We start from the raw sequence: 13838 nt of genomic DNA on the forward strand, positions 1-13838 counted from the left end.
AATTTTTCCATCCATTTTTTATGTTTTTTCTGATAATACCATACATTATTTATGTATATGTACATATATGTGCATATATGTATATACATGTGTGTATATAATATATATTTATATCACATATAATTTATGTATTATATTATGTTTATAACATCTATATGTTTTTATAATTCTATTGATATTTATATAATACACCTATATAATTATATTGATATTTATATATTAATAAATACATTATACTTAATTGTACATATAAATATATGATTAAATATATTAATATATAAGCAATAAATATTAACATGTATAATCAACATGTATATTTATAACATGTATAATCAACATGTATATTTATAATTATGCAATTATATGGCTATATAATAGTCATATAATTATATTAATATTTATATGATACATTTACATAATTATATTAATATACATATATCTTACACATGGCCATCCTAGGAAATACAGGACAGTATAAGGAAGGAAACATCCATTACCTCAATACCCAAAGAGAATCACCCAAGGAAAACCACTGTGAATATTTTGGTAAATTTCCTTCTAGTCTTAAAATGCATTTATCCTAAGGGTGCCTGAATGGCTCAGTTGGTTAAGCAGTGGACTGTTGATTTCGGCTCGGGTCATGATCTGGCGGTTTCTGAGATTGAGCCCCGTGTCAGGCTCTGAGTTGATGGTGGTGCAGAGCCTGCTCTTGATTCTCTCTCTTCCTCTCTCTCTGCCCCTCCCCTGCTTGTGCTCACTCTCGCTCAAAATAAATAAACTTAAAAAAAATCTCTTTACTCTAGGTATTTAGAGATTTAAGATTCTACTCTAAAATCAAGTGTCTGTCCTGTTCTTGTTTACTTAACATTATATCATAAGCATTTCCCATATCAAGAAGTTTTAATACCAACCTAACACTGCCTTACATCGTTCCCTATTCTTGAGCATTTAGGATGTTTCCACTTAAAAAAAAAATTGAGTAATACAAAATAATCTCTGACTACGCATTTTGTACAAGTTTCCGGAACAGCAAAACGAATTTGAATTATGTGGTCTCGGATGCCCTCTCTTTTCCCTATCAGCAGCTTTCGTCAAGCTATCTGAGATTGCTAAATCTTGGTTTTCTTTAAATGCCTATCAATGTGATAAGGTTTTAAGAGCTGTAAATCATAAGTCCTTATGTCTTTGATTATCCTGGGTCCCTGGAAGAACTGAATCTACACAGATAATGATGTTTCATTTTCTTACCTTGGAAGGATGTAGTTGTTTCAGTAATACAAGTAGCCTGGGAAAAAGAACTTTGGGCTTTAGGTAAAAGTAGCAGAAAGTTGCCGAGAGACTCACTTATCTTGCTTCTCATTAGCTTGCCGCCAATGTGTCTGCTCCTTCCTCCATCTCAAATTTTCATTTAGGCCTGGAAATCGGTCATTCCCTAGGAGTTCAGAAATGCACGAGAGGAATTTGATTAGCATGAAACCCTCGAAGATAACCAGAAGTTCCGTGACAAGCCCAACAGAGAGGACTGAGTACCGTGTCTCTGGTTAATGAGAGCCTGTGCCGGATGCCGGGGACAGGCCTCTGCCCAGGTCCCGGCTGCCTGCTCTCGGATGGACAGCCTGCAGCTGTAGACCGCTTGCCTTGGTGGAGGGTTGGTGAGCGCAACTGTCATGAACAGAGGTTCCAGGGGAACTGGGATTCTCGGTGAATTACTGAAGCGTGTGGGTGTTAGATAAGGGCACCCAACCACCACTGGAAGAGCCGAGCTCCCCACAAGTTCTCAGCCACTGTGTCCCTTCGCATAGATTGAGCTGTCACTCTGCGTAACTTTGAGCACAGTGATGAAGACTGAGCATACCTGAGCACTTTCACTCTATTCTACAGCGATGAGCAGCCTTTTTGAGATCATTCCACAGTCAGGGTCCCTGGAGGACTGGAACACTCTGACACCCTCAGGGGGAAGTCAGCTGCAATCTAATAACACCCTGAATGATTCGGCGAGATGTTTTTAGAACCAGAATTATCCAGTGTCTTGACCACGCTCTACAGAGACTTGTCAAAGGCCCCGATGGAGAGGCTTCAACCTTGAGAGAGACAACATGCCATCTATCCTATGATTCGCATTCTTGGATGTGGCCTTTCCCAATGACAAGTGTTAAACAGAAGACACATTTGGGGACACTTCCAGGGTTCCTGTGACCTCAGGACAGGAGCTTTTCCCTGGAAGCACACAGCTAACATTCTATACACCAGGCACAGAATCCTAGAATCTGCTTGTCTTTATTATCCTAACAGCTTAAGAAAGCGCTAGTGTGTTTACTTGAGCTGTGAAGACAGTCTTCTTCACAAAGGGTGTGGAACTCGCTGACAGAAAGCAAAGAGGGGCAAGGCCAACATACCTGGAGCCCGGCAGCGTTTCATCATCTCCCCCCTGGCCCCTTCCCCGCGGAGCAAAGCCTCTTCCAGCCTGGCCTTGACATCCCTTGACTTCTGCAGGACTTGGGTGCTGACTTTGTCAGAACTCTGTTTTCCCTGGACAGGACAGAGGCAGAAGGACGTTTAGTGTGGTGAGATCTTTGTCCACAGGGAGAACCGTCAAAACACAACGCTCCACGGCGAACGGCGGCCACTTCGGACGTGCGTCGTATGGAGATGCCGTTTGGGGGATCCTATGGCTGAAATCCTGTGAATGAGAATGGGGTTCTCTCTGCAGAAGGCAGAAGTCCTTCCCCGGAGAAACGACCAGATGTAGAATGCAAAGAGGTCACGGATCTTAATACAGAAGAAAGAAACACTCATGATGCGTCCATTCCCCAAGCAACAGGGGAGCAGCAGTAACAAGGTAGACCTGAACCTGGGAGCTAAGAGGCTGGTGACAGGCTGAGCCACCGCACGCTCACCTTGTACTCGAAACACGAGACACAGATGAAAAGGAGATCCAAAATCCTGTTCAGTTGCATGGATGGCAGGTCGGCGATCCACTTCCGGATGAGGGTCTGGTCGGCGTTTTTCATGATCCACAGGAAGCAGATCATGAGGTTCCGGGTCGTGTCGGCATTCAGCATGTTGTATTGTTTGTAGGGCTGCAAGGAGGCAGATGGCGGGATGGACAAGGGAAGGAGTAGAGCAGTGGCAACCCCGAAAGCTTAGGGGATGCTGGTCTCTTAGAACACAGTCTTTGCAACTGTTCCCCGGCTGGGGAGCCGTTTCCAGGAACTGGTCCTTTCCTGGGCTAGGAAGCCGTGTTCCCCGAGCATACTCAGCAAAGGGGCTCACATGGGGCCATGTCTGAGCCACACTTCTGGCCACGTACTGGGGGGGGCCCTGTGGCTCAGGAGCAGTGTGGTCTGGTGGTCTGCCCCGCCTTGACCAGCACTCCCCCCGCCCCTCCGACCGCCGCCCCGTCTAAATGATACAAAGGGGCTTCTATCCTGCTAAGATTCCACGTATTTCTGCTTCAAGCTCGACACGGGAGCGCTGAACTCAGAGCAGAGAAAAAGACTAGCTAGGCTCCAGAAATATCCCAACTGTTCAAGTGTTAGCTTCTTTGTCAGGGTCCAAAGTACAATATCAAGGTCACGAAGGGCTCAGCAAATGAATCAAATCCCTAATTTCATGGGGTCCTCTGTGCTGGGACTTCAATCATAATCCATGATTTGCTGGGGGTCGGAGGGCGGGGGACGGGGGAGCTCAGGCTATTTGCTTGAATACCTCTGCCCCAAGTGTTCTTTTTAGAGTGCTGAGCACACTTACTTTAACTCATCAAATCAAGACAAAGAACAATATGTGGCCGCAGTCTTGGTTCATGCGGTGTAGCTAATAATCCAGAGGAATGTAACATCGCGTGCTGCGAGTATGTGAGGGAAATGTTGGCTTGGGGATGAATGATAGGGCTTATGAAATTAGCTCAGTTTTTCTGAGTGTGGTGACAAGAAGAGATGAAAACCTTAGTGATGACTTCCCAGGGAAGATCCTCTAATGGTGGACTTTGGGCGTTTGGGCATTTGCCCCTGGAGGCAAATAACAACGTAAAAGGCAACACCACCTCCGGCAGCGAGCTTTGCTAATATGCACATTGGAAAGGTGGAGGAGGTCATACAACACGGTATTTCTCAAACCGCAAGACGATGGGTGACGTCAACTCTCAAATGTCCTTTCTCTTTCTTCTATCCCTGCCCTCCAGCCCTCCCGGGGGTGTCCAGGGGGTCCAGCTTGCTAAAGTGCTGGAGGGAAGCGAGGAAAACCATCCAGCAAAGCAGCCTTAGGTCTATGTAGATGCCGCCTTCCCAGGAGGCAACTGAGCGGTGTTCTCTGTGGATGTATACCCCACGCTGAAATGCAAAGTTCAATTAAGCTGGACAAGGCGGCACTGTCACTGTCTGCCGAAGGAAGAGTCAGAGCTCATCAAGGGACAGAGACAGATCCCACTTCAAGTAAATCAGACACGGTATTCCTGGAGAAGCCCCTTTTAAGCCCAGACTCTGTGCAAAAGGACAGAACTATAGGACTCCGGGTTTAGGCTCCCTGGGGGCCCCAGAAAAGTTGAAGTCTTTTGCATGAGAAGCCCCCACCCCAAGCACCTGGCCCCCTTTGATCATTTTTTTGGAGGCAGAAATAGTGTGAAGAATAAACAGAATAAACCCAGCTCCAGCCTCCCAGCCGAGGGAGCTGTGGTTTGATCCTCTTTGCACTGATCTCAGATATCCCAAGTTCACCTCTTTCCCGGTGTTCTAAACCTTGAACTCAGGCACCATTGAGACTGCCCGAATTTGAACCATCTGCGACTGTGCTGCCTCATCGGCCCCATTTCCCTTCCCAACAGCTAGCTTTACGCGGAGGCCTTTCGGGATGGAGCAGAGGCAGACCTCTCACAGCCTGTTCTATTCTGGGTTCCAGTAGGCAAATATAAGGACACGCCCACCAGAAGACGGGAAAACACACAAAAAATAAACCAGAGAAATGTGCATCAACATACCAGGGAAGAAAGCATTGTTCCACTTGTCTTCAGATTAAAATTATTTCCAGCTATGGCCAGAGCCACATTCTGGTTAATTGCACCGGCTCCTTCTTGTTCTTCATCTGAGCCATTGGCACGATTTTTTCCACTACGGGCATCTGCAGCTGTGGTGAAAACATCATCGCTCTTACCATACGATCTAAGAATTATGCCTCCTGGTACTTTACACAAGGAGTTGAAAATTTATGCCCGCATAAAAATCTGCACATTTATAATTGCCAAAGCTTGGGAGCAAGCAAGAGATCCTTGAGTAGATGAATGGGTAAATAAACTGGGGTACATCTGAAGGAATATTATTCAGCGCTAAAAAGAAATGAGCTATCTAGTCATGAAAAGAGTTGGAGGATCCTTAAACCCATTCTCCTAAGTGAAAGAAGTCGATCTGAAAAGGCTACATGTTATATGATTCCAACTATATGACACTCTGGAAAAGGCAAAACGATAGAGACGGAAGAAAGTTCAGTGGTTGCAAGGGACTGGGGAAGCGGGATGGAGCAGACTGGGCAGAGCATGGAGGGATTTCAGGGTAGAGAAACTACGCTGAATGACATCACAATGATGGATACATATCATTGTTATGTTTGTCCAGATCCATAGAATTTATAACCCCAAGAGTGAACCCTAATGTAAACCACGGACTTTGGGTAATTATGAGGAGTCTCTGTAGGCTCATCCGTTGTAACCAATTTACCCCTCTAGTAGGGGATGTTCATAATGGGGGAGGATGTGCATGTGGGGGCAGGGGGCGTATGGGAAGTCTCTGTGATTTCTGTTCAGTTTTGCTGGGGACCTAAAATTGTTATTTTAAAAGTCTTAAACAAACAAACTTTGGTGATGTCAAACCAAAAACACTATTTCCCTGTGTCCCCAGCCCACTACCCACCAAGAGACTGATACTTATTTGTCACTGAAGTCAGTACAGTAATTTAAAGCCTGATGGTTAGCATTATTTATCTGCTGCCATCTCCAGGAAAAAGCAGGCAGGCTACTAAAAGAGACGAAATGCCCAGCCCGAGATTTGGCTAGAAATTGATTTTTCAAATTGTAAAAAGAAAGCTCTCATAACACTTTCCTGTGATATAACATTTAAAAAAATTTTTAAGGTTTTTATTTAAATTCCGGTTAGTGTAAAATTAGTCTCCGGTATGTAATAGAATATTTTTTACTCTATTCAAATATTTTAAATAATGACCAAATAGAAAGGAACCTATAATCACAGAACTAATCGGTTCCTTATAAAACAAAAGGCGAATACCACCAATTCAGCAACAATGGATTGAATTCCAAATGCCTGAAATGAATCTTAATTTATCATCCGTATATAATGTCGACATGCTTATATTTATACGTAGGTCTAGATGTATGCAGCGAAAAGGTTGGTTTTTAAGAACACCACCAAATCACACACAAAGTTTTTGCTTAAGCAGTTCTTTGAAAAGTGTGTTAAAATACTCACAACTGATTGATTCATTAAAAGGTCATATTTTGCTGGACTTGTCAACATCCTAAGTATTTGGACCTTCAATTTTTCAGAAATATTAGCCTGCAAACAGTATTTCCTTCTGCTAAAATTCTGAAAACAGAACTCACATATTTTTAGAACTCAATTAAAAAAATCATGCCCTATCTGTGCTGAAAGGCAGCTGAGTTTTTAGACAAATGGTGAAATGAATAGCATGTGGCAATTATGTAAGATCTGATCCTACCAGGATTAATTTGAGGATGGTCTTACTTCCCTCACATACGCGATGGGTCAGGTTAGGAAAGATGGAGAGAAGGATACAAACACCTGCCACATAAAATGCTTCTATGGAAGGGCTCTCATTTCATCTTCATCACACCCCTAAGATACAGAATTGTCACCACACTGTCACAGTTGAGGGAAAGGGGAGGGAAGGCCTTGAAAGGTGGAGGAACTTTTCAGAGGTCACATAGGGCAATAAATGGGCTGGAACTTGAATTCACCTGTTTCTTTTTTAAATTGTTTTATGTTTATTTAGTTTTGAGAGAGAGAGAGAGAGAGAGAGAGAGAGAGAGAGAGAGAGAGAGCGCACAAGCAGGGGAGGGGCCCAGAGATACACATAGAAACCCAAGCAGGATCCAGGCTCTGAGCTGTCAGCACAGAGCCCGATGCGGGGCTGGAACTCCCAAACCGTGAGATCGTGACCTGAGCCGAAGCAGCACTCTTAACCAACTGAGCCACCCAGGTGCCCCACAGCTGTTTCTTTCTTAAAAATTATATTCTTCATAGTGTATCTAAGGATTCCACATGTAACTGATGCACTATATTACCTCTAATAATGGAATACTTTCACTGTTTTCTCATTTGTCAGCTACATCATTACTGTAAAGGCCAAAGCACACATCCAGAAACCATTGAGATTTGAAAGGCTCAGGGGTGCCTGGGTGGCTTGGTCGGTTAAGCGTCCGACTTCGGCTCAGGTCATGATCTCACAGTCCATGAGTTCGAGCCCCGCGTCGGGCTCTGTGCTGACCGCTCAGAGCCTGGAGCCTGTTTTAGATTCTGTGTCTCCCTCTCTCTCTGCCCCTCCCCTGTTCATGCTCTGTCTCTCTCTGTCTCAAAAATAAATAAACGTTAAAAAAAAAAAAATTGAAAGGCTCAGAGACCAACTGCTGAAAAGCTCTGATCCAAAGCGACTGATTTAGAAAATTCTCATCAACAAGGAAACTTAGGAGAATGTATGTAAAAGTGGTTCCCTGCTTTGGGAACAAACAAGCCATAGGTCTGCCTTGCTTTTCTTTTCTTTTCTTTTCTTTTCTTTTCTTTTCTTTTCTTTTCTTTCCTTTTCTATCTTTCTTTTTAAGATTTTAGTGTTTTTTAACTGTTTATTTTTTGAGAGAGTGTGTGTGCATGCACACGAGTGGGGGAGGGGCAGAAAGAGGGAGGCAGAATCTGAAGCAGGCCCAGGCTCTGTGGGGATTCTCTCTCTCCCTCTCTCTGCCCTTCCCCCACTAGTGCTCACTCTCTCTCTCCCTCAATATAAATCGGGCAAGCCTGAGGAGGGCTTGGTTCCATGATATGAACCAAAATCAAGAGCTCTTAACTGACTGAGCCACCCCGGCACTTTTTTCCTGTAACATTCTTAAGAGAAAAGAGAAGGTATACCTTTATTTCAAGGCATTAGAGCAGTGACCTCCCAAGGGAGTAATTCTGTGAGTATTTCACCCTTTGTGATGTATGTTCTATAAGGTTCATTATATACCAGCAGATGAATGAGTGAATGAATAAAAAAGTTAAAAAAAATTTTTTTTAACGTTTATTTTTGAGAGAGAGAGAGACAGAGCATGAGCAGGGGAGGGGCAGAGAGAGAGGGAGGCAGAATCCGAAGCAGGGTCCAGGCTCCGAGCTGGCAGTACAGAGCCTGAAGCGGGGCTCGAACCCACAGACTGTGAGATCATGCCCTGAGCTGAGGTCGGACACTTAAGCAACTGAGCCACCCAGGTGCCCCATGAATAAAAAATAGTTTCTAAATGAAAATAATACACAGGGCTATGGTCCTTTACAAAAAAAACTTATTGGAACCCCCCCCAAAAAACCCAAACCCCCAAAACAACTTTTAAACCTTTTAAACATAGGTTTAAAAGGTCTTGGGGCGCCTGGGTGGCTCAGTCGGTTAAGTGTCTGACGTCAGCTCAGGTCATGATGATCTCCGGGCTCATGAGTTTGAGCCCCGCGTCGGGCTCTGTGCTGACAGCTCACAGCCTGGAGCCTGCTTCAGATTCTGTGTCTCCCTCCTCTCTCTCTGCCCCTCCCCTGCTTGCGTTCTGTCTCTGTCTCTCAAAAATAAATAAACCTTAAAAAAAAAAAAAAAAAGAAAAGGTCTGGAGGGCACTGGTGTGGAAAATTGCTCACACAGGCATATTGGCACTAAAGCTCGTAAGAGAAACTTCGTTCCACTGGGGCATGAGCAGGGGCCCTCCTCAATCCAAAGAAGGAAACAGAGGCATCCTCACCTGTAAAGTCATAGAGTTGCGGCAAAGCATCCAAAATGATGCCAACCAGAGGCAGGTAAAGGGCAGCGATTTTGACCTTCACATCTGGTTTGACGCAGCGCGGGTCCAGGTCGTGAGAGCTCAGGAGGCTGTGGACGGCGCTGACTGCTTTCCTTTGCACTTTGCTGATCCTAATGGCGCAACACAGAAGGTCAGAGGTCATGGTGAAGGGAAATGGACCAAGACGCTCTCAAACAGTAAGGAGGGACCAGAACAGCCCTGAGCATTGGGGTGACCATGGGAAAACCAAGCAAAACAGGGTAGACGTGTCTAGAATCGAGGGACAGACTGCCTGCATTCTGGTCCTGGGTCTGCTGCTAGCATCACGTGTCAAAGTCCATCATGTTGTAGTATCAGTACGTGATTCCTCTGTATTGTTGGGTAACATTCCACTGCATGGAGAGATCACATTTTAATTACCCATGCATCAATTGATGGACATGGGGATTATTTCCACTTTTTGGTTATTATGAATTATGGACACTGCTTTGAATATTTGTGTATAAGTTTCCGGGTATAAGTTTATTATATTATTTGTGTATTAATTATTATTTATTATATTATTTGTGTATAAGTTTACTTCTCTTGGATACGAATGTACTTCACACCTCAGAGTCAAATTACTGGATTTTATGGTAACTCTATGTGTAACCTTTAGAGGAACAACCAAACTGTTTTCAAGGGTGGCTACGCCATTTTACACCCCTACCAATAGTGTCGGAAGGTTCCATTTTCTCTCTGCCAACACGTGTTATTATTTATCTTTTTTATTATGGCCATCCTAGTGGGTATGAAGGTGCTATGGACTGAATGTTTGTGTCCTCCCAGAATTCCTATGTTGAAACCTAATCCCCAGAGTGATGGTCCTAGGAGGCGGGGCCTTTGGGAGATTACATCACGAGGATGGAGCCCTCATGCGTGAAACTAGTGCCCTTAGAAAAGAGACCCCAGAGAGCTCCCTGGCCCCTTCTACCATGTGAGAATACAGCAAGAAATTGGCCATCTATGAACTAGGAAGTGGGTCCTCATCAGCCTCTGAATCTGCCAGCGTCTTGATGTTGGACTTCCTAGCCTCCGGAACTACGAGAAATAAATTTCTGTTGTTTATAAGCCACCTAGGCTACAGTATTTTTGTTATAGTTGACCCAAGCAACTAAGAGAGAAGGGGTCATGATCTGGCTTTGATGTGCATTTCCCTGATGGCCAACGATGTTGAGTATCTTTTCATGTGTTTGTTGGTCATACCTTCTTTGGAGAAATGTCTATTCTGATCCTTGCCCTTTGAAATATTGAGTTATTTGTCCTTCTGTTATGGAGTTGTAAGATTTAAAAATTACATAACAGGTACGAATCCCTTATTAGATCTACATTTTGCAAATATTTTCCTCCCATTCTGTGCATTGCCTTTTCATTTCCTTGATGATGTCCTTTATGTCGCCCAAGTTCTCACTTTAGTGAAGTCTAACTTAGCTATTTTTTTTTCTTTTGTCGTGCCCACTTCTGGTGGCAGATCTACTTCTGGTGCCTGATCCTATTTCGTGGAGATTATCCATGTGATTTCATCTAAGAGTTTTGCAGCGTCAGCACTCACATTTAGGTCTGATCATTTTGAGTTAACCTCTGCACAGGGTATGACATGGAGGGCCCGACGTCATTCTTTTGCACGTGGATACCCACTGGTCCCAGTGCCGTCTGTCAGAAACATGACTCTTTCCCCCATTGAATTATTTGGGCACCCTTGTCAAAAACCAATCGACTATAAATGTGAAGATGTATTCCTGAACTCTTAATTCAATTGCACTGATCTATATGTCTATCTTTGTGTCAGAACCACACAGTCTTGACTACTATTGTTTTGTGGTAGGTTTTGAAATCAGGAAATGTGAGTCCTTCAATTGTGTTCTTTTTCAAGATTGTTTGGACTACACTGGGTCCCTTGAATTTCATATGAATTTTTAGGGTCGGCTTGTCAGTATCTGCAAAGAAGCCAGCTGGAATTCTGAGTGGGGTTACACTGAACTTGTAGATCAGTTCGGGGAGTAACGCCATCTTAACAACACTGAATCTTCTAATCCATGAATATGTCATGCCTCTCTGCTTTGTTTAGATCTTTTTATTTCTTTCTAAAGTGTCTTAGAGTTTTTGGCATACAGGTCTTGTACTTCTTTTGGTAAAAAATTTAGTCCTAAGATTTTATTATTTTTTGATGCCATTTTTAATGGAGTTGTTTTCTTAATTTCATTCCACATTGTTCATCACAAGTATATGGAAATATAATTGATTTTTGTATATTGATCTTGTACCTTGCAACCTTGCTGAACACATTTATTATGTTTAATAGGTTTTTAATGGCTTCCATAGGATTTTCTTTTTTTTTTTAAGTTTATTATTATTTTGACAGAGAAGGGGAGAGAGAGAGGGAGGGATGGAGAGAGAGGGAGAGAGAGAACCCCAAGCAAGCTCCATGCTGTTAGTGCAAGCTGGGCAAGGGCAGAGAGAGAATCCCAAGCAGGGTCCATGCTCCATGTGGGGCCTGACGCGGGGTTCAACACTGGGCTCAATCTCACGTACCACGAGATCATGACCTGACCCGAAATCAAGAGTTGGACACTTAACCAACTGAGTCACCCAAGCGCCTCGTAGGATTTTCTATAAACAAATCATGGTATCTGTGGACAAAGATAGTTTTACTTCTTCCTTCCCAATATGGGCGCCTTTATTTCACTGTCTTGCCTAATTGCCCTGGGTAGGGCTTTCGAAACAACAATGAATAAAATAGAAGTGGCAAGAGTGGTCATTCCTATCTTGTTCCTGGTCTTACAGGGAAAGCAATCAGCCTTTCACTAATAAGTATGATGCTAGCTGTGGGTTTTTCATAGATGCCCTTTACCAGGGTTGAGGAAATTCTGTTATATTCCTATATGATTTGTTGATTTTTTTTTTTCAGAAAAAGGTATTGGATTTTATCAAATGCTTTCTCTTGATCTATTGAGATGATTGACTGGGTTTTGACCTTTATTCCATGCATACAGTATATTATATCAATTGATTTTCAGATGTTAAACCAATCTTGTGTTCCCAGGGTAAATCATACTTAGCTACCGTGTATAATCCTTTTTATACATTGTTGAATTCAGGTTTTCAGTGTTTTGTTGAGGATAATCATATCTACAGTCATATCAGTCTTTTGTTTGCTTTTGGTATCAGGGTAATGCTGGCCTCATAGAATGAGTTGGAAAGTATTCTCTCTCCTGAAGAGCATGTGAAGGACCTAGCACAGAGATGCTAGATAATTTCCACATGCTTGAGGAACATTATGGATTGAATGATGTGTAGATATTTGTGGGCACCCCCAGGTAAAGGGGGTTCTAGGGAGACCCCTTAGAAACTGGAGCCGTGGCCCCTTTCAGAAGCCCAGATACTGAGATGTATCTGGGGCCCTTACCCTTGAGATGGGCAGGTTGTTGGTGAGTCTGTTAATTGTCTTGACAGCAAAAGGCAGTACTAATCAAGAGGAAGTATTGTTAGACCATGAGATTTTTCTGAGGTTTCAGCCCACGTGGCAAAGTCACTAATAAGTATGTGACAGTATTTCTAAGGACTTTCCAGGGGAGCAACTGACAACCCAGAAATCAGGGATTATTTGTTGCTAAAGGAGAAACACTCTTAATTAGCTACCTTCTGGGGGGTAGAAAAGGTACCGTGTGTGTGTGTGTGTGTGTGTGTGTGTGTGTGTGTGTGTGTGTTTGAAGAATGTTCCTATTTGACTGAACATAATTACAAGATGACCTCTGAACATACTCTACTCTTTTGCTAGTAAAATAACGGCCACAATTTTATAAAGAATCAAAATAGATGTCAGGGCCGTTTCCCTAGACATCTCACTGGAAGGGACATGGAAAACAGAAACTACTAAAGACTCCTTTCAGAAATCACTCCTATTAAAGGACAATTAGATGTAGATCATGTAGATCAATCCTATTAAAGGGCAATTAAGAAAAGTGTGTGTGTGTGTGTGTGTGTGTGTGTGTGTGTGTGTGTATCTGCAAACTAAGGTGATTTTCTTTGTGTTCAAACCTCATTCTCAGCACCTTATAGGTCAGGGCACTTTGTGTTGCTTTGAAAATTTATGTTAATTATAGGGTAGAAAGTTCTACCGGGAAAATAGAGAAGAGTTTAGTTAGGTTGGGCGAAGAAGATGAGATTGAAGCTCTCGAAGGAGGCGCTCAGGACCTGAATTCCTGAAAAGAGGCAGGATTTAGAGTGAAGACCATTCAGTTTCCCACACTGGCCTCCTGGGAGGCAGGGACAGACATTCACTTGGGTAATATCGTTATGGACAAAGCACTTAGGATATGTTTGTGATTTTGCAGTTGCACAAGCTTGAAGGTGCTCCCTTCAAGTCACTGTTTCCTTCCTTAAATCACAAGCACTTAGAGAGAACTTGAAAACTGCCCATTAGACAAAAATCCGTAACATCTAGCAATGCTGCCACTAATCAGCAGACTGTATTCCAGAAACTCCTTTAGCATAGGAAGGAAGAAGGGAGGAGCAGTAGGAAGGGGTTTTCCAGAGAGGGCGATGGTGTGCTATGGGAGGGTGGGCCCTGGGAGAGCACTCAGGAAACCAGGGCTCTACATTTGGTTTTGTAATGTAACTTTGGGCAAGTTCCTTCAATTCTTCGCACCTAACCTGAACATCGAAAGAGCTGAGCCCAAATTATTTTCCAGTCCTAACGATCTGAGTGCCTGAATGGCGACATTTACGGAGCCGGGGAGTTTTGGCTGTTTGGGGCACTGGTGTATCTCTG

General features: G+C 43.4%; 1 protein-coding gene across 7 annotated transcripts in view; it reads right to left on the reverse strand.

Annotated features, from left to right (window-relative positions):
- DOCK8 (dedicator of cytokinesis 8) overlaps window positions 1-13838 on the reverse strand; it is a 228720-nt gene that overhangs the window by 39479 nt on the left and 175403 nt on the right. For all 7 annotated transcript variants that reach the window (XM_086684951.1, XM_086684950.1, XM_086684952.1 and 4 more), the window contains 5 exons: window positions 8990-9159; window positions 4973-5118; window positions 2898-3080; window positions 2397-2529; window positions 1345-1432 (listed from right to left, as the gene is read on the reverse strand). In XM_086684951.1, coding sequence (XP_086541077.1) covers window positions 1345-1432; window positions 2397-2529; window positions 2898-3080; window positions 4973-5118; window positions 8990-9159 — 720 coding nt within the window. The remainder of the gene's footprint in view (window positions 1-1344; window positions 1433-2396; window positions 2530-2897; window positions 3081-4972; window positions 5119-8989; window positions 9160-13838) is intronic.

The sequence above is a fragment of the Puma concolor genome, chromosome D4 (genome assembly GCF_028749965.1).
Source record: "Puma concolor isolate L17-30 chromosome D4, mPumCon1.1.hap2, whole genome shotgun sequence".
In the NCBI taxonomy this organism is placed as follows: domain Eukaryota; kingdom Metazoa; phylum Chordata; class Mammalia; order Carnivora; family Felidae; genus Puma; species Puma concolor.